The sequence below is a fragment of the Oncorhynchus mykiss genome, chromosome 9 (assembly GCF_057628025.1).
Source record: "Oncorhynchus mykiss isolate SJ-2025 chromosome 9, ASM5762802v1, whole genome shotgun sequence".
In the NCBI taxonomy this organism is placed as follows: Eukaryota; Metazoa; Chordata; class Actinopteri; order Salmoniformes; family Salmonidae; genus Oncorhynchus; species Oncorhynchus mykiss.
The window spans coordinates 3,758,576-3,780,438 of NC_143030.1; the positions used below are offsets into that span (position 1 = coordinate 3,758,576).

Sequence of the window (21,863 nt, forward strand, 5' to 3'; positions counted from 1 at the left end):
AAAAAGCCTCAGGGACTGGATTGAGTGACTTCACCTGTAGTTCACCTGTAATGCATAAAATCCTGGACATACAGGCTTGGTTAACAAACAGTTTCTCATATGTTTTATCTGATTATATTTTTAACTTCTATTCCTATTTGTTAGCTAATTTGTTTTATTTATTATCAGTTTATTATCCAATAAGCCACTAAGTGTCCTATAATAGACCACAAACTTACCCATCCCCCTTTTGATACCTGGCTCTGCCCAGGTAACAACCTTATCTACCCTAAATAATGACTTAGGTAGGATTAGTAAATTATCCTTATATTCTGACATTATCATGTATGTCCAATTCTCCCTTGGGCATCCATTCATATCAATCCTGTATCAATTCTCTGTCAAGTGTCTTATCTAGTTTAAGAAGTATCTGTGATACTTATATATGTTCTTAAATATATATATTTACCGATTTAAACAGTAACCCCTTTCTCTCCTATCTCTCAAATACCACTAAGCGTCTCACTATTTGACTTTATCTAAAATCATTGATTTTAGAAAAAACATGTCTATGAGTGGCAATCTCTAAAGTCCTTACATTTCCTTAATCAATCTATCTTAATCCTTACAATAATCCTAAATCGCCACAGATGTCCTATATTCCTGTTAAATTTAATACTATTTAAAAAACCTCCTAATAGTCAAACAAAGCCAAAACAAATGCTAACCATATTCAAAATCCTTCCTACACTTACAAGCTCTTTCCTTCAGAGATCCTCAGTATTCTATCTGACAATAACATGAATTTAATATATGTTGCATAGTGTGGAATACCTTACCTACAGTAATTTATCACCCCTAAGAACTTAAACTTATTTTTCTATGTAATTTCCTGCCCTATTGGCTTAATACGGTGTCCTGTCCAAACCTCAAAGGACCATGTTTTATCTCCCCCTATTTATTCTCAATGATAAATAGGATTATTTTCTGTTGTAATACCAAATCAATAATAGCCAATTCAAAAAACTTCACAGCTAATATTGTAAAACAGAATCCTGAAACACTTTCTCTTCAGTGATTCAAACAATAATTCTAAACCCCAAACTAAAACTCCATTAAAATTAATTTAAAGTTCCATATGTGAGCGTGCCTCTTTAAAATACCTTTGCACTAAAACAAATAGTCCTAACAAATGTTTTATGTGTATATATTTGCAAACCTTAATGAATAAACAACTTAATAAACTTCCAGGTCTTTTTCAATTTGGTCGTTTATGGCCTCAATCTCACCCACTCTCCCCAAGATTATATTCCCAGGAAACATCTAAAAGTGAGACACCTAAACATCAATTTTCCCAGAAGAACACAACACTCCTAACTAGCATTCACTATGCTACATCGATTCAGAAACTCAAAAGTGAACTATAAACTAAACCTAATGATAATTCCCCTTTAACTCAAATCATCAATCATAAGTTTTAAACAACGTCTATGTATATGTTTACTTAAATGAACATGCTTACATGATACAATTAACCTGATAACATTATTATCCAATGCTTCCCTTAGATACAATTAACCTGATAACATTATTATCCAACGCTTCCCTTAGATACAATTAACCTAATAACATTATTATCCAATGTATTACTTTTCCCCTCTGCCGCAAATGTTGTACATTTCTCAGTGTAAGAAATCCGTAATTTAATCCCAGATATTTAATAAAAATGTAAACGCATTCTCCAATGGCTCCTTCAACTTACATATTTTAGATAACTTCCATCTGTCCCGGAATAAGGAATCCTACTTAAACACACCAGAATACAATGTTTAATTAAGTTAAATCAAACCCTAAAATTGACCATAACCAGTAACCAAATAAACAAAACACTTTTATCAGCAAACTATTTTCTCCGTTACCCCCAGTCACAACATCATTTCCGTGGCGACAAAAGTGCCTTGCGAGTGATGTCATCAACAAGCGCTCAGCCTAGAGCTGATCCACAACGACTTTCAATGAACAGTAAATACTTGTTGGCTGTCTGCAGCATCAGTAGTACGGGTTCGATAAACCAAACCTAATTTATCACATCAGTTGAATCCTGAATTAGAATTTACAACATCAATCAACATCTCTCATCTCTCAATTCGCTAAATTTATACGAACATTTCGATGGGCATAAATCGTAATTGTCTCTTCGTTATTATTTAGAATTCATTTTGATTTAAGTAACTGTCTCGTCTTTGACTTAGCATTTTAATTACGACTCTATTCCCAATACATTATTCACTTGTCTAATTAAAACTCCTAATATTCCATCAGTGAGTGTACCCCTTTAAGATATCTTGTCTCTGGGAATGGGGAAATCCCCTTAACCCAAATGTTTACTACAACAACGAAAACTAATAATTATGATAATCTCTTCACATCATTTGCTCCAAATCCCTCGATGTTTCATGTAACCCATTCAGTCTATCTCCAAATTGTCGCCCCAAAATATTTTATACACTGCCATACACTCAAACCACTGTGATAAACGTGCACTGTCCCTTTAAGATAAGACATTTACTTGCTTCAGTAATGAAAACAGATAATGTTTTTAGAATACGTTAACTTCTTGTTTGAATTCACTAGCGTTACCTAACCAAAAATCAATACTCGGGAAAACAACCACAACTTTTTACGATTCAACTATTCTTACCTATTTTATAGTCCAAAGTAGTGCACTATATAGGGAATAGGACTCTCGTCTAAAGTAGTGCACTATATAGGGAATAGGACTCTCGTCTAAAGTAGTGCACTATATAGGGAATAGGACTCTCGTCTAAAGTAGTGCACTATATAGGGAATAGGACTCTCGTCTAAAGTAGTGCACTATATAGGGAATAGGACTCTCGTCTAAAGTAGTGCACTATATAGCCCAATTGAATGCCTAGCAATTCTGTTGCTAGCTGTAGCATCTTTTCAGATTATCCGTACGATATTCAGCTCCTTTAAAAAAAATGTATTTGGAACTTTTAGCCACTTCTGAAAAGTAACTCAAAGCTATAATGCACGCATTTTCCCTCTAAATACCACAACCCATTTTCTCTGTTTAAATTTGAGGAACGGTGTTGTAAACGTAAAACGAAGCCGCAGTCAGCCTGCCTCTGTAAAATATATATTCCCTATTCAGATTGAGTTCTGCTTTAAATTATATCAACAAAATAAAACCAACCAAACTTCTCAACTTTCTATACCCTAACATTTAAACGTACCATGTTCTGTGCTAAATTTATCGTATGTCAGTCCATTCATTAAAAAATACATCATCCTGGTGGCACAAAACTGTATCGTATCTCTCCGTTATTCCCTACATTTAACTTTAGGTGACTTTCTCTTCTATGATACATTTATTTAAATACGACTCCCATCTCAATACATTATTCTAGCAGATCATTTTGGGCAAAATAGCGTATTACATCGAAATTGTCCCGCCATTATTTTTAACGACTTATTTTTTTTCAATTCAATCTAAACAACATATTAAACGTTCAGTTCGTATCTTATACAAACACTAGCGACCATATTTTTCAGGCAAAACATACAAATAGATGAATTAACATCTAAAATCTATTTTAGTCTATCGGTGTCAAAGCTGAAATACGAACCTTGGTGTCCTGCTATTAAAATGATTGAGTTTCCCCGCCAATAACTATATTATTATAATTGTCTGTAGTCGCAAACTCCGGCACCGAGAATTCCCAGAAAATCCCCTATTGCTACTGTTACTACTACTACTACTGTTATTAGTACTACTGCTACTATTGCTACTGTTACTACTACTACTACTACTACTGTTACTACTACTACTACTGTTATTACTACTACTACTACTACTACTGTTACTACTACTACTACTGCTACTACTACTACTGATACTACTACTACTGTTACTACTACTACTACTGTTATTAGTACTACTGCTACTACTGTTACTACTACTACTACTGGTACTACTACTACTACTACTGTTACTACTACTACTACTGTTACTACTACTACTACTGTTACTACTACTACTATTGTTACTACTACTACTACTGTTACTACTACTACTACTGCTATTGCTACTGCTAATTCTACTACTACTGTTACTACTATTATTGCTACTGTTACTACTACTACTGTTACTACTAATACTATTGACCTTGCAGTGGGTGGAGGAAGTCAAGCCAGACAGTGTAGAAATTTGCTCTGAGTCATGTGCAGTGTTGATGAGTTTTCAGTCCTTTAGCTCACAAAGGAGACGAGACCTGCTTTATCACATACTACAAAACCATAGAGATAATAGATACTTGGGTCCCAACCCATGTGGAGGGGAACAAGGCAGTTGATGTACTGGCTAAACAGCCACTAAGTAGTGGGGATGATCATGTACTGGCTAAACAAGCACTAAGTAGTGGGGATGTTCATGTACTGGCTAAACAAGCACTAAGTAGTGGGGATGTTGATGTACTGACTAAACAATCACTAGAGATGTAGAGATGATAGGTTAAAAGCCTGATATGGACAGGGGCGGTGTAGAGATGGCAGGAGCAGGTTAAAAGTCTGATATGGACAGGGGCGGTGTAGAGATGGAATGAGCAGTGGAATAGAGATACTTAGGGCAGACATTAATTTCAAGTACAGAGTAAAGTCGGCGAGTGGAGGACAGCAGGAAAGAACAGAAGAGAGGAGGCTATTTTTACAAGATTAAGGGTGGGACATAGCCAGTTGAATAAGTCCTTAATGTGATAGGAAAGCATCCAACAGGAAAGTGTGATTATTGCCAGGAAACAGAGACAGTGGAGTATGTATTGCTACAGTGCGGGCAGTATCAGAGGGAAAGAGAGAGGCTGAGATCTAATATGAGGGAGAAGGGGATACAGGAAATTAGTTTAAATAGTATATTTACTAGAACGTCATTAGAGATGGTCTCAAATATTTTATGATCTATTTTTAAGAGCAACGTGGCTGGCACGTAGGATTTAGTTTCTCCCTGTCTCTGGCCCGCACGCCAGTACAGTAGGTGGCGGTAATGCACCATAACGTTGGATGCCAACCCCCGATAAACCCCACCCTAGAAGAAGTAACTGTTTTATTTAACTTTAAACTCTGTATTGTTGGGAAAGGTCGTTAGCAAACATTTCACGAAAAATTCTACATTAGTTATATTCGGCGCATGTGACAAATGGAATTAGATGTTGTATTTAATAGGTTCTTATTAAAAGTATTAATTTCAGGACCGCAGTTGGAAATGTAATTTTTTACAAGAATCGACTGATGGTGTCTAAATGTTGTAAATCCAGCTACCCGTTATTAAAACTCAACTCCGCCTCGATATAAGAGAACGGGGTTGACCGGTCCTCGACTACATTCATGTGGACCACCCCGAAACGGACGAGTTTAGGAAGATGTTTTTCAGTTACAGGGAAACCGGGATAGCGAAGGTATGTGGCTAAAACAAGTCCATGTAAAATACGTTCGAACTGAAGCGATACAACAAGAAAACAACACTGCTTGAAATGCAGGCAAAGTAGACAGTATTTCTGGCAACAAGGTTTCCTAATAAAACAGCTAACTTCATTTAATTTGTGAAACGGATCCCAGAGCTGGTTTTGGTTTGTCCCTCTGCATCGTTTTAGTCTAGTTTGGGGTAGATTAGACCGACACTAGATCTGCCCCTTAGAAAACATGTGTCACACTAGACCCTCGACACGTGACGAGGGTAGAAGCATCTACTTCCGGTAGCCAGCCGGCTAACAGCAAGCTAACAACCGTTAGCCTTCGCGGCCTGGACGCTAGCAGTTATCGGCTATTCTTATTCATCGCTTTAAAAAAAAACAATTCTAATCAACAAACTGCCCTCCTTTCTCATTAGTCCTTATCTGTAAGTGATACGCCGGTGGTTGAGTTAGTGTATCGTTATTTCGTGGCTGTGAGTGACTTTGACACCGGTTGTCGACATGTCGGCGGTCCAACGGATGAAAGTGGCTAACGAGAAACACAGCAAGACCATAACGCAGCGAGGACACGTCCAGAAAACCACGGTTAGACTCGAGCTTGTTAACTAACATTAGCTGGCTATCAGCTACACACACACCGATAGCTACTAGCCTAGGCTATGACAGCACCGGCTAACTAGTTGGCTATTCAATCAGCTGGCCATTCAAACGGAGAGCTCACTGTAACAAGCTGAAGATCTGTCAATCTGTCTGCCTGGGAATCAGACTGAGGGCTCACCATTCACAGTGCACGATGCTGTAGTTAATTTCATTTTATAATTCATAATCAAGAATAAAACAATCTTAATTTAAGACACGTTTTGGCTGCCGACACGTTAGCAAGTTTGTCCATCCATCTAGCTAGGGATTCTAATTTTGGCTGTCTGGCTCGCTAGTAATGACCATTCGACTTAAGGCTGCGTTTCAAAGTAGACAGCCCTCAACCCTAAACCCTCAGCCCGTCATTGCCCAAGCGAGGGAGAGAGATGATCTGAAGTTGAGCTTAAAAACAACCAACCTAAAGCTATTAATGTACCTAGCAAGATAACGTATCTAGCCAGCACTCCTGTCAGGTAGCTAGATAACACTCCTGTCAGGTAGCTAGATAACACTCCTGTCAGGTAGCTAGATAACACTCCTGTCAGGTAGCTAGATAGCACTCCTGTCAGGTAGCTATTTTTATAGTTTGGTCATTTATTCCAATACATTTCAGAATTACCCAAAAATGTTTTTATGATTCTAGGCTCCTCACTACGAGACTAGGTCAATTTGCCAATGCTAAAATCAATGTCTATATATTTTAGAGAGCTAGCTTTATACTTTTTTTCCCCTGACATGCCGAAAATGCAGCCTTGTTTATTACATTTGACACTTCGCTGTCACCAGAGTTTGACATGTGAGACTACAGTTTGAGTTTAATTGTGAGTCATATCAACCCCGCAAGTGACCAAAGTTGTCCACTCGCTCCCTCGAACTAAATCGAGGGCCGAGGTTAGTGAATTTGAGGTGGCGATGAAACTGCATTTGGTTTGGACGGGGATTCCCCCGGAGGGAAAGGAGCTGGCTGAGGGGTTAAAAATAACGTGTTTGGACTGCAGCTTTGGGGACATGATATCTATCACCTTCTTGTTCATATAAACATTGTTGTGCTACATTACCCAAGTAGCTCATTTGCCAGTGAAATTGACTCTAGATGTTTGACTAGTCAGTGGTCATTAAAGCAAGCTATATGTTTTTGTCAGTCAAAGTTTAGATGTTATTACCACCACAACCCTAGCAACAGCAGGGTGGAAGTTCCGTTCTAGGGATGTGGTTGGCTAGCTAACGTTAAATCACTACCTAGAGGTGATCACGGCACTTCATACATGGGATTTTTGTAGCAGGTTAGGAGAGTGTTTTTTTCCCCTTACCTTAACCTCAGTTTCCTAACCTGCAACAAAAAAGTAATGGTATCCGAAGTGCCTACTGGCATAACACAGTTCGTCTGGACCTGTATGATATGAGCTGTTCTCTCACTCTCCCATCTTGGATAGAAAGTGTGCATAAAACCAGTCTAGTAATGCCACATTTTACAGTGAGTCCACCCACAACCCTAGCTGACTATTCATTATGCAGTGAGTCCACCCACAACACCAGCTGACTATTCATTATGCAGTGAGTCCATCCACAACACTAGCTGACTATTCATTATGCAGTGAGTCCACCCACAACACTAGCTGACTATTCATTATGCAGTGAGTCCACCCACAACCCTAGCTGACTATTCATTATACAGTGAGTCCACCCACAACACTAGCTGACTATTCATTATGCAGTGAGTCCACCCACAACCCTAGCTGACTATTCATTATGCAGTGAGTCCACCCACAACACTAGCTGACTATTCATTATACAGTGAGTCCACCCACAACACCAGCTGACTATTCATTATGCAGTGAGTCCATCCACAACACTAGCTGACTATTCATTATGCAGTGAGTCCATCCACAACACTAGCTGACTATTCATTATGCAGTGAGTCCATCCACAACACCAGCTGACTATTCATTATGCAGTGAGTCCATCCACAACACTAGCTGACTATTCATTATGCAGTGAGTCCACCCACAACCCTAGCTGACTATTCATTATGCAGTGAGTCCACCCACAACCCTAGCTGACTATTCATTATACAGTGAGTCCACCCACAACACTAGCTGACTATTCATTATGCAGTGTACTATCTATAGCTTTATACTGTCATTTAGTTATTCATAAACTTGTTATAATAATTATTACATATCAAGTAGCGTAACAATGAGGGGAATTAAAGTAGTGGGCTTGAGGATAAATTCAGCCACTACCCGCTTTTCCTGGCTAATAGCCTACACAAATGATCTGCAATATTCACAGTAAATGAAATCCAAATTGATACTCCCCTGGTCTGCTGAAGTCCTCCTTTTCTTTCTTTCACCACAGCCTGTAGGTCCAGGTTGTGGGCCGTCTGTTTTCTACACTGAGTATTGCCAACCCAGACAGTGTTTCCTGAGACTTGCGTTATACGGTGCATTCGGGAAAGTATTCAGACCCTTTGACTTTGCAGGAGTGGCTTCGAGACAAGTCTCTGAATGTACATGAGTGGCCCAGCCAGAGCCCAGACTTGAACCAGATCGAACATCTCTGGAGAGACTTGAAAATAGCTGTGTAGCGACGCACGCTCCCCATCCAACCTGACAGCGCTTGAGAGGATCTGCAGAGAAGAATGTGAGAAACTCCCCAAATACAGGTGTGCCAAGCTTGTAGCGTCATACCCAAGAAGACTAGAGGCTGTAATCGCTGCCAAAAGTGCTTCAACAAAGTACTGAGTAAAGGGTCTGAATACTTATGTAAATGTGTTCAGTTTTTATTTTTAAATCACTTGTTTAAAAAAAATACCTGTTTTTGCTTTGTCGTTATGGGGTATTGTGATGTCATTATGGGGTATTGTGATGTCATAATGGGGTATTGTGTGTAGATTGAGAACAGAACAATTTAATCAATTTTAGAATAGTGCTGTAACAAAATGCGGAACAAGTCAAGGGGTCTGAATACTTTCCCAAAGCACTGTATGTCCATTGCACTGCACACAATTTAGACGTTATCTTGAATTATGTATGCCAGTTTATACCAGAGATAAGGGACTGTTGACGCATGCCAGTTTATACCAGAGATAAGGGACTGTTGACGCATGCCAGCTTTTTCCAGAGATAAAGGGACTGTTGATGCATGCCAGCTTAAACCAGAGATAAGGGACTGTTGATGCATGCCAGCTTAAACCAGAGATAAGGGACTGTTGATGCATGCCAGTTTATACCAGAGATAAGGGACTGTTGATGCATGCCAGCTTAAACCAGGTATAAGGGACTGTTGATGCATGCCAGCTTAAACCAGAGATAAGGGAATGTTGATATTGGAACCACACAACTCAAATGCCGGTTCACCAGTAGCCTAACCACTTTGTTTTGTTCATGCTCTCAAGAACTGTTGTCCACTATGTTTTAAAATTTGACTTAACCTTTTTATTTAACTAAGCAAGTCAGTTAAGAACACATTCTTATTGACAATGACTGCCAACCCCAGGCCAAACCTGGATGACGCTGGGCCAATTATGCGCCGCCCTATGGGATTCCCAATCACGGCCGGTTGTGATACAGCCAGGATTCATACACAGCTTAGGCTCAGCACTTGGTTCAATGTATCAAAACAGCTGTTTTCTTGCTCAAACTGCGAGAGAAACAGCTGTCACTCAGACATTTCTCTCCAAACACAGGGATGTCGACTAGAACAGGACGTGTGTCATCAGAGGAGCTTGTCGAGCAACAGACAGGACTAAAATTACACGTGTGGTGTTTGGTGCTCGTGTACATAATTCTGATTACCTGACCTCCCCCAGTAAAACTAACCCAGTCTGATTACCTCCCCCAGTAAAACTAACCCCATCTGATTACCTGACCTCCCCCAGTAAAACTAACCCCGTCTGATTACCTGACCTCCCCCAGTAAAACTAACCCAGTCTGATTACCTGACCTCCCCCAGTAAAACTAACCCTGTCTGATTACCTGACCTCCCCCAGTAAAACTAACCCTGTCTGATTACCTGACCTCCCCCAGTAAAACTAACCCTGTCTGATTACCTGACCTCCCCCAGTAAAACTAACCCTGTCTGATTACCTGACCTCCCCCAGTAAAACTAACCCTGTCTGATTACCTGACCTCCCCCAGTAAAACTAACCCTGTCTGATTACCTGACCTCCCCCAGTAAAACTAACCCTGTCTAATTACCTGACCTCCCCCAGTAAAACTAACCCTGTCTGATTACCTGACCTCCCCCAGTAAAACTTACCCTGTCTGATTACCTGATCTCCCCTAGTGAAACTAACCCTGTCTGATTACCTGACCTCCCCCAGTAAAACTAATCATGTCTGATTACCTGACCTAACCCCGTCTGATTACCTGATCTCCCCTAGTAAAACAAACCCCTTCTGATTACCTGATCTCCCCTAGTAAAACTAACCCTGTCTGATTACCTGACCTCCCCCAGTAAAACTAATCCTGTCTGATTACCTGACCTAACCCCGTCTGATTACCTGATCTCCCCTAGTGAAACTAACCCCGTCTGATTACCTGATCTCCCCTAGTAAAACGAACCCCGTCTGATTGCCTGATCTCCCCTAGTAAAACTAATCATGTCTGATTACCTGACCTAACCCCGTCTGATTACCTGATCTCCCCTAGTAAAACTAACCCTGTCTGATTACCTGACCTCCCCCAGTAAAACTAATCCTGTCTGATTACCTGACCTAACCCCGTCTGATTACCTGATCTCCCCTAGTGAAACTAACCCCGTCTGATTACCTGATCTCCCCTAGTAAAACGAACCCCGTCTGATTGCCTGATCTCCCCTAGTAAAACTAATCCTGTCTGATTACCTGACCTCCCCCAGTAAAACTAACCAAGTCTGATTACCTCCCCCAGTAAAACTAACCCCATCTGATTACCTGACCTCCCCCAGTAAAACTAACCCGGTCTGATTACCTGACCTCCCCCAGTAAAACTAACCCTGTCTGATTACCTGACCTCCCCCAGTAAAACTAACCCTGTCTGATTACCTGACCTCACCCAGTAAAACTAACCCTGTCTGATTACCTGACCTCACCCAGTAAAACTAACCCCGTCTGATTACCTGACCTCCCCCAGTAAAACTAACCCTGCCTGGTTACCTGACCTAACCCTGTCTGATTACCTGACCTCCCCCAGTAAAACTAACCCCGTCTGATTACCTGACCTCCCCCAGTAAAACGAACCCTGTCTGATTACCTGACCTCCCCCAGTAAAACTAACCCCATCTGATTACCTGACCTCCCCCAGTAAAACTAACCCCGTCTGATTACCTGACCTCCCCAGTAAAACTAACCCCGTCTGATTACATGACCTCCCCCAGTAAAACTAACCCTGTCTGATTACCTGACCTAACCCCGTCTGATTACCTGACCTCCCCCAGTAAAACTAACCCAGTCTGATTACCTCCCCCAGTAAAACGAACCCCATCTGATTACCTGACCTCCCCCAGTAAAACTAACCCAGTCTGATTACCTGACCTCCCCCAGTAAAACTAACCCAGTCTGATTACCTGACCTCCCCCAGTAAAACTAACCCAGTCTGATTACCTGACCTCTCCCATTAAAACTAACCCCATCTGATTACCTGACCTCCCCCAGTAAAACTAACCCCGTCTGATTACCTGACCTCCCCCAGTAAAACTAACCCCGTCTGATTACATGACCTCCCCCAGTAAAACTAACCCCGTCTGATTACCTGACTTCCCCCAGTAAAACTAATCCTGTCTAATTACCCGACCTCCCCCAGTAAAACTAATCCTGTCTGATTACCTGACCTCCCCCAGTAAAACTAATCCTGTCTGATTACCTGACCTCCCCCAGTAAAACTAACCCTGTCTGATTACCTGACCTCCCCCAGTAAAACTAACCCTGTCTGATTACCTGACCTCCCCCAGTAAAACTAACCCTGTCTGATTACCTGACCTCCCCCAGTAAAACTAACCCTGTCTGATTACCTGATCTCCCCTAGTGAAACTAACCCTGTCTGATTACCTGACCTAACCCCGTCTGATTACCTGATCTCCCCTAGTGAAACTAACCCTGTCTGATTACCTGACCTAACCCCGTCTGATTACCTGATCTCCCCTAGTAAAACTAACCCTGTCTGATTACCTGACCTCCCCCAGTAAAACTAATCCTGTCTGATTACCTGACCTAACCCCGTCTTATTACCTGATCTCCCCAAGTGAAACTAACCCTGTCTGATTACCTGACCTCCCCCAGTAAAACTAACCCCGTCTGATTACCTGACCTCCCCCAGTAAAACTAATCATGTCTGATTACCTGACTTAACCCCGTCTGATTACCTGATCTCCCCCAGTAAAACTAACCCAATCTGATTACCTGACCTCCCCCAGTAAAACGAACCCCGTCTGATTACCTGACCCCCCCCCCAGTAAAACTAACCCCATCTGATTACCTGACCTCCCCCAGTAAAACTAACCCAGTCTGATTACCTGACCTCCCCCAGTAAAACTAACCCTGTCTGATTACCTGACCTCCCCCAGTAAAACTAACCCTGTCTGATTACCTGACCTCACCCAGTAAAACTAACCCCGTCTGATTACCTGACCTCCCCCAGTAAAACTAACCCTGCCTGGTTACCTGACCTAACCCTGTCTGATTACCTGACCTCCCCCAGTAAAACTAACCCCGTCTGATTACCTGACCGCCCCCAGTAAAATGAACCCTGTCTGATTACCTGACCTCCCCCAGTAAAACTAACCCCGTCTGATTACCTGACCTCCCCCAGTAAAACTAAACCCGTATGATTACATGACCTCCCCCAGTAAAACTAACCCAGTCTGATTACCTGACCTCCCCCAGTAAAACTAACCCCGTCCGAATAGGGCTTTTGTTGGAAGAAGGGCAACCAGTGATCAACAGCATCAATGTAATGTAATTGTTGGAAGAAGGGCAACCAGTGATCAACAGCATCAATGTAATTGTAATGTAATTGCAATGTAATTGTAATGTAATGTAATTGTGATGTAATTGCAATGTAATGTAATTGTAATGTAATGTAATGTAATTGCAATTGCAATGTAATGTAATGTAATTGTTGGAAGAAGGGCAATTCCACGGCAAAAGAATTACGCTGAGAGTCAGTTGTCACTTTTTTAAAATGCCAAACAAACATTTTAATTTTAGTTGAACAAACCTCCCAACTCTCTGCACGATGAATAGTTTGAAACAAAAATTAACATTTACTGTAAAAACTGCAGATGCAATGTTTGTTACCAGAATTAGGTAAAATCTCCCTCAGTTTTATTCTTTCCGAACTTTGTATCGGCCCAGTTCTTCCTGTAAATGTATTTTCGTACACTCCTCTCTGGACACTGTTAGAAGTAGTCCTTGTTCATAGAGTTGTATGGTTTGTTAAACTGCCCTGCATTACCTGTAAGTCACTCTGGATAAGAGCATCTGCTCCATGATTCACATGTCATCTCACCCTGTGTCCTCTGTGGTGTTAACTTGTTGTTATCCCGGTAGCGGGATAATTGTCATCAGCAACCGCTGAATAGCACAGCGCCACAGTTAATTAATATTAAATACTAAAAAAAATAATGTTCATGAAATCACAAGTGTTTAGCCTTTTGTTAATCCACCTGTCGTCTCAGATTTTAAAATGATGCTTTACAGCGAAAGCAATCCAAGCGTTTGTGTAAGTTTATCGATAGCATAAGAAAACATTATGTACACTAAGCATTAAGTAGCTAAGTCACGAAAATCAGAAAAGCAATCAAAAAAATTGTTTACCTTTGATGATCTTCGGATGTTTTCACTCACAACACTCCCAGTTACACAACAAATGTTCCATAAAGATCATTTTTATACCCAAAATACCTCGCGTTATGTTCAGAAATCCACAGGAAAGAGCGGTAACGACAACGCAGATGTATATTCCAAATAATATCCATAATGTCCACAGAAACATGTCAAATGTTTTTTATAATCAATCCTCAGGTTGTTTTTAAAATATATATTCAATAATATATCAACCGAGTGTGTAGCTTTTTCCATAACAGCGGGAGAAACAATGGCCTCTTTACTCAGTTGCGCGAAAACTCACTCTGAGAGCCCCCACCTCTCCACTTACGCAATGTGATCCTTCACGCTCATTTTTCAAAATAAAAGCCTGAAACTATGTCTAAAGACTGTTGACACCTTAGGGAAGCCATAGAAAAAGGAATCTGGTTGATATCCCTTTAAATGGAGGGTAGGCATGCATAGGAACAGAGAGGTTTTAAAATAAGAGGCACTTCCTGATTGGATTTTCCTCAGGCTTTCGCCTGCAATATCAGTTATGTTATACTCACAGACAATATTTTTACAGTTTTGGAAACTTTAGTGTTTTCTATCCTAATCTGACAATTATATGCAGATTCTAGTTTCTGGAGCTGAGAAATAGGCAGTTTGAAATGGGTACGTTTTTTAGCCAAAAACGAGAATACTGCCCCCTACACGCAAAAGGTTAACCCTGTATTAACCCTGTGTTAACCATGTCTCTGGTGTTAACCCTGTGTTAACCCTGTGTCCTCTGTATTAACCCTGTGTTAACCCTGTGTCCTCTGTGTTAACCCTGTGTTAACCCTGTATTAACCCTGTGTCCTCTGTATTAACCCTGTGTTAACCCTGTGTCCTCTGTGTTAACCCTGTGTCCTCTGTGTTAACCCTGTGTCCTCTGTGTTAACCCTGTATTAACCCTGTGTCCTCTGTGTTAACCCTGTATTAACCCTGTGTCCTCTGTGTTAACCCTGTGTCCTGTGTTAACCCTGTGTTAACCCTGTGTCCTCTGTGTTAACCCTGTATTAACCCTGTGTCCTCTGTGTTAACCCGGTATTAACCCTGTGTCCTCTGTGTTAACCCTGTGTCCTCTGTGTTAACCCTGTCACCCCTGTCTCTGGTATTAACCCTGTATTAACCCTGTATTAACAATGTATTAACCCTGTGTCCCCTGTGTTAACCCTGTGTCCTCTGTGTTAAACATGTGTCCTCTGTGTTAACCCTGTATTAACCCTGTGTCCTCTGTGTTAACCCTGTGTCCTCTGTGTTAACCCTGTGTTAACCCTGTGTCCTCTGTGTTAACCCTGTGTCCTCTGTGTTAACCCTGTGTCCTCTGTGTTAACCCTGTGTCCTCTGTATTAACCCTGTATTAGCCCTGTGTCCTATGTGTTAACCCTGTGTTAACCCTGTGTCCTCTGTGTTAACCCTGTATTAACCCTGTGTTTCAGCGGGTGGTGAATGAGGAGAAGTCTCCTGTTGGTCCCTGGTTACTGGCCCTCTTTGTCTTTGTGGTGTGTGGATCAGGTAAGAGACTGTGTGTGTATATATATATATATATGTATGTATGTATGTATGTATGTACGTACGTACGTACAGTTGAAGTCAGAAGTTTACATACACTTTAGCCAAATACATTTAAACTCAGTTTTTCACAATTCCTGTCATTTAATCCTTTTAATAATTCCCTGTCTAAGGTCAGTTAGGATCACCACTTTATTTTAAGAATGTGAAATGTCAGAATAATAGTAGAGAGAATGATTTATTTCAGCTTTTATTTCTTTCATCACATTCCCAGTGGGTCAGAAGTTAACAAAACACTCAATTAGTATTTGGTAGCATTGCCTTTATATTGTTTAATTTGGGTCAATAAGTTGGGTGAATTTTGGCCCTCCAATTAACTCATGTTATGTCGTTTAGCCTATCAGAAGCTTCTAAAGCCATGACATGCATACATGTACAGTTGAAGTCGGAAGTTTACATACACTTAGGTTGGATTCATTAAAACTCATTTTTCATCCACTCCACAAATTTCTTGTTAACAAACTATAGTTTTGGCAAGTCGGTTAGGACATCTACTTTGTGTATGTAAACTTCCGACTTCAACTGTATATGTATGCATGTCATGGCTTTAGAAGCTTCTGATAGGCTAATTGACATAATGTATAAAGTGCGTATCAGAGTCCAAAATGTATCCGTGTTCTAGAATATTGGACCAGTAGCTTCTCCAATTCTCAAGTTATTTCTCGATCTACAGTGGATTCAAGAAAGTATTATTTTTGTAAAAAAAAATGTACGTTACAGCCTTATTCTAAAATTGATTCAATTGTTTTGGTAAATGACAAAACAACTTTATTTGCAAATGTATTGAAAATAAACTGAAATATCACATTTACATAAGTATTGGGATATCCTGTCTTTACAACTGGAGGACACAGAGAACTGGCTGTATGAAGATGGAGAGGACCAACCTAAACAACATCGACAAACTGGCCGTGCTGAAGAAACTGGGCCAGCCTATCCAGGAGAGGTACATGGTGTCTGAGGAAAGACCCAGAGCTTTCGATGACATGGGGAAACAGATCCAGATGTACACGAAGATCGTTGAAGCCTATTTACTCAGTACTTTGTTGATGTACCTTTGGCAGTCTTTGGTATGATGCTGCAAGCTTGGCACACCTGTATTGGGGAGTTTGTCTGAGGAGGGGCTTCCGTCTGGCCACTCTACCATAAAAGGCCTGATTGATGGAGTGCTGCAGAGATGGTTGTCCTTCTGGAAGGTTCTCCCATCTCCAAAGAGGAACGTTGGAGCTCTGTCAGAATGACCATTGGGTTCTTGGTCACCTCCCTGACCAAGACCCTTCTTCCCCAATTGCCCAGTTTGGCCGGGCGGTCAGTCTTGGTGGTTCCAAACTTCTTCCATTTAAGCACGATGGAGGCCACTGTGTTCTTGGGGACCCTTCCCCAGATCTGTGCGTCGACACAATCCTGTCTCGGACCTCTACGGACAATTCCTTCGACCTCATGGCTTGGTTCATGCTCTGACATGCACTGTCAACAGTTGGACCTTATATTTCCAAATCATGTCCAATCAATTTAATTTACTACAGGTGGACTCCAATCAAGTTGTAGAAACATCTCAAGGATGATTAATGGAAACAGGAAGCACTTGAGCTCCATTTCAAGTCTCACAGCAAAGAGTCTGAATACTTATGTAAATAAGGAATTTGTTTATTTTCAATACATTTGCAACATTTCTAAACACCTGTTTTCTCTTTGTCAGGTGTTGTGTGTAGATTTTGAATATTTAAAAAAAAAAAAAATTTAGATTAAGGTTGTAATGTAACAATGGAGAAAGTCGAGGGTTCTGAATAAACATTGTATAGGATGAACTATGACTAGAACACAGTACCGGTCAGACGTTTGACAACACCGACTCATTCAAGGGGTTTTTCTTTATTTTGACTATTTTCTACATTGTAGAATAATATACAATATATTTTGATTTGTTTAACACTTTTGTGGTTACTACATGATTCCATAGGTGTTATTTCTACTGGGTTTGATGTCTTCTATTATTCTACAATGTAGAAGATAGTCAAAATAAAGAAAAACCCTTAACTGAGTAACCCTTTTGACCGGTAGTGTATACTGAAGTGGACATCAGAAGTTCATCAGTAGTTCTGAACCGTGACTAGAATACTGTGTTTACCTATAAAGTGGGTAAACAGTGTGTAAACATTATTAAAGTGACCAAAGTTAAATATCTATGTATAGTGTCTTCAGAACATATTCTAGACTTTGTTGGTACAGCCTGAATTTTAAAATGGATATAAGGGTTTTTCACCTATAATGTCACAGTGGAGTTGTTTTTAAAAACATGTTTACATATGAATTAAAAATGAAAAGCTGACATGTTTTTGTTAATGGCCTAAATAAGTTTAGGATAATAATTTGCTGAAGTTAGATAATAATATACTACTTTGTTTTAATAATTACTACTTTGTTTTAAACACTATTATTGCACACATGATTTTTTTTCTGTACATAGTTAATTATCTGTAAGGTCCCTCAGAGTTGCATCAAAAACAGATTCTACCACAAACAGATTCTACCACAAAGACAATGGTGACTTTAAAACAGTTCACTTTGTGTCCTGAATACAAAGTGTTATGTTTGGAGAAGATACAACACATTACTGAGTACCACTCTTCATATTTTCAAGCATAGTAGTGGCTGCATCATGTTATGGGTTTGCTTGTCATCGTTAAGGACTTGGGAGTTTTTCAGGATGAAAATAAATGGAATGGAGCTAAGCACAGGCAAAATCCTAGAAGAACCTTGTTCAGTCTGCTTTCCACCAGACACTGGGAGATGAATTCACCTTTCAGCAGGACAATAACCTAAAACACAAGGCCAAATAAACACTGGAGTTGCTTACCAAGATGACAGTGAACGTTCCTGAATGGCCAAATTACAATTTTGACTTAAATCTACTTGAAAATCTAGTATTTAAAATAATAACAATGGGCAAATGTATTACAATCCAGGTGCTTCTACAAAATATTGCCTCAGGTGTAAATGAGAATTCTGCATTTCATTTTCAAAAAATAAACCTGTTATCACTGTTGTTATGGGGTATTGTGTCTAGATGGGTGAGGATTTTTAGTTTATCCAGTTTAAATTCGGGCTCTAACACAAGTTAAAGGATATGAATACTTTGAGGTCAGCAGTCTTAAGGTGCAGGGTTGAGTAACCGGGTGGTAGTCGGCTAGTGACAGTGACTAAGTTCAGGGCGGGGTACGAGGTGGAAGCTGGCTAGGGATGTCTATTTAACAGTCCGATGGCCTTGAGATAGAAGCTGTTTTTCAGTCTCTCGGTCGCTATTTTGATGCACCTGTACTGACCTCGCCTTCTGGATGATAGCGGGGTGAACAGTGAACAAGGACCATTCATAAAAAATGTCATCATTTTTTATACAACCTTGTTTTTAAAAAAAATTCAAGCTGCAATGTAATTGTTCTGAATCCAAGAGCCGACCCACGGGTTGAAATGTTTTCATTCGTTACGCCAGCTAATATTTTTGTGTGTCACCTGATGCAGGACTCTGGGAATGTTTGGGTGGAGCTGGGTCACAGACATCACAATGGACTCTGATTTGTATCTGTCTCTCTGTCTCTCTCTTGTCTCTCTCTGTCTCTCTCTGTCTCCCTCTCTCAGCCATCTTCCAGATCATCCAGAGTATCAGGCAGGGGTTGTGATGGTTGTCACCCAGATCAGAGCCTCCTCCCCTGGGAGAACACCAACAGCCTCACCCCATCCCTGCTCCAGCCACAGACAGACATCCGGCCCAGTGTTCTCCCTTTACTCATACACACCCCCCTCCTCTCTGTGTCGAGTTAAAACATTTTAGGGTTCCCGAGTGGCGCAGTGGTCTAAGGCACTGCATCTCAGTGGTAGAGGTGTCACTACAGCCCCTGGTTTGGTCCCAGGCTGTATCACAACTGGCCGTGATCGGGAGTCCCATAGGGCGGCGCACAATTGGCCCAGCGTCGTCCGGGTTTGGGGAGGGTTTGGCCGTGGTAGGCCGTCATTGTAAATAAGAATTTGTTCTTAACTGACTTGCCTAGTTAAATAAAGGTCAAATAAAATAATTGAACATTAGCTGACACACACATCATCCCCGTCCCGTCTCTGTCAAGGTAAACATCAGCTGACACACACATCATCCCCGTCCCGTCTCTGTCGAGGTAAACATCAGCAGGTTCTCCATACTGTGAATTAGATCACCCTGTCTCTGTCAAGGTACACATCAGCAGGTTCTCCATACTGTGAATTAGATCACCCTGTCTCTGTCAAGGTAAACATCAGCAGGTTCTCCATACTGTGAATGTCTCCAGGACTTTATTTTATAACATTGTATTGGTAATGTTGAAATATGAAATGTCTTATGTAGTTCTTGAAAGAACCATTTTGTTTATGGGTCTTAATGTTGTCTCATCTGAGCTGTACTCTGTAACACTGATCCCAGGTCAGTTTGGTATTGGTCCCACTGATGGTTACTGTTGGGATGTGGGGAGAGAACCACTGCTCTAGGTTCAGTCTCATCGTGTTAGTCCAGTAGACTGACTGACTGCTGTGACATGATCTGTCCTTGTTTTTGATATCTCCCTTGTATGATCACATCCCTCTGATATCTCCCTCATTGCTCTGTTCCCTTATCCTGCCATCTCCCCTCTCTCCTGTGTGTGTCCGTATCTAGGAAGTTTTCAGTCTGTTTTCAACTGTTTTACTGTCTTCAGTTGTCTTCTACACTGGCCGTTCTGTTACTGTGGTATCTACGTGCTGAATGGCCAGTGTGTGTGTGTGTGTGTGTATGAAGCAGCACTCCCTAGAGGCAGACACCTCTCCTGAACACCCAGAGTGTGAACGTGTGTGTCAGTCCACCTCCCTCCTGTAAAACGCTATGCAAATGAGTTTTATACAAATAAAACAGATTTTTTTTCTCTAAAGATGATTTTTCTGGGTTTGTTTGTAAAGTATAAACACTAGCAGGTCTATTTCCACAACTAAGAGTTGAGCGATGCCAAACTGCTGTTTCCGGGGCTGCAGAGACATGTTATGGAAGCTCACTGGTACACACGTCTGTTTGCATTGCGCTCGTCTGTGGTGTTGCTCATGTCGATGTCCTATCGCTGTCTCAGAATGTTTTAAAGGGACAGTAGTATGTCTACATGAGCTATAATGAGATTTAAATCATAGTATTTCATCAGAAATGAAACCACTTTGAGAAACTTAATGTTTTGGGTTTTTATTTTATATTAAAAATAAATAATTAGTGGGCGGATTAGTTTTAATATTGCAGGTTGTTGCTTCCATCAATGTACCTGTCTGAGTCACTCATCTCTTTTACTGTTAAAGCTCCACATAAAGTGCCTTCCTAAAGTATTCATACCCATACACTACACCCTAAACCCTTCAGACTACGCACTACGCCCTACACAATAAACCCTACAGACTACGCACTACGCCCTACTACACCCTACACACTATGGCAACTGCCTGGTACCAGTCAGGATGCTCTCGATGGTGCAGCTGTATAACTTTTTGAGGATCTGGAGACCCATGCCAAATCTTTTCAATCTCCTGAGGGGCAGAAGGTGTTGTCGTGCCCTCTTCACAACTGTCTTGGTGTGTTTGGACCATGATAGTTTGTTGGTGATGTGGACACCAAGGAACTTGAAATTCTCGACCCGCTCCACTACAGCCCTGTTGATGTTAATGGGGACCTGTTCGGCACGCTTTTTCCTGTATTCCACAATCAGCTCCTTTGTCTTGCTCACATTGAGGGAAATGTTGTTGTCCTGGCACCACACTGTCAGGTCTCAGACCTCCTCCCTATAGGCTGTCTCATTGTTGTCAGTAATCAGGCCTACAACTGTTGTGTCCTCAGCAAACTTAATGATGCTTTTGATGTGAGCCATGACCAGCCTTTCAAAGCACTTGATGGCTACCGACGTGAGTGTTATGGGTCGGTAATCATTTATGCAGGTTACCTTCATTTTCTTGGGCACAGAGACTATGGTGGTCTGGTTGAAACATGTAGGTATTACAGACTCAGTCTGGGACATGTTGAAAATGTCAGTGAAGACACTTGCCAGTTGGTCAGCGCATGCTTTGAGTACACGCCCTGGTAATCCGTCTGGCCCTGTGGTTTTGTGAATGTTGACCTGTTTTAAAGGTCTTGCTCACATCAGCTACTGAGTGCGTTATCACACAATTGTCCAGAAACAGCTGGTGCTCTCATGCATGCTTCAGTGTTGTTTGCTAAGAGCATTTAGCTCTTATGGCACTCGGTTTTCCTTTGTAGTCCGTAATAGTTTTCAAGCCCTGCCACATCCTGTCAGAGCCGGATTAGTAGGATATAATCTTAATCCTGT

At 41.1% G+C, this 21,863-nt stretch overlaps 1 protein-coding gene across 1 annotated transcript; it reads left to right on the forward strand.

Annotated features, from left to right (window-relative positions):
- The first annotated feature begins 5,077 nt into the window (after positions 1–5,077).
- On the forward strand, positions 5,078–20,435 carry LOC110531348 (stress-associated endoplasmic reticulum protein 1). The gene is made up of 3 exons (XM_036987001.2): positions 5,078–6,050; positions 15,375–15,450; positions 19,144–20,435. The coding sequence occupies exons 1-3, from the start codon at positions 5,967–5,969 to the stop codon at positions 19,182–19,184; spliced, it is 201 nt and encodes a 66-aa protein (XP_036842896.1). The 5' UTR covers positions 5,078–5,966; the 3' UTR covers positions 19,185–20,435.
- Positions 20,436–21,863: the final 1,428 nt, after the last annotated feature.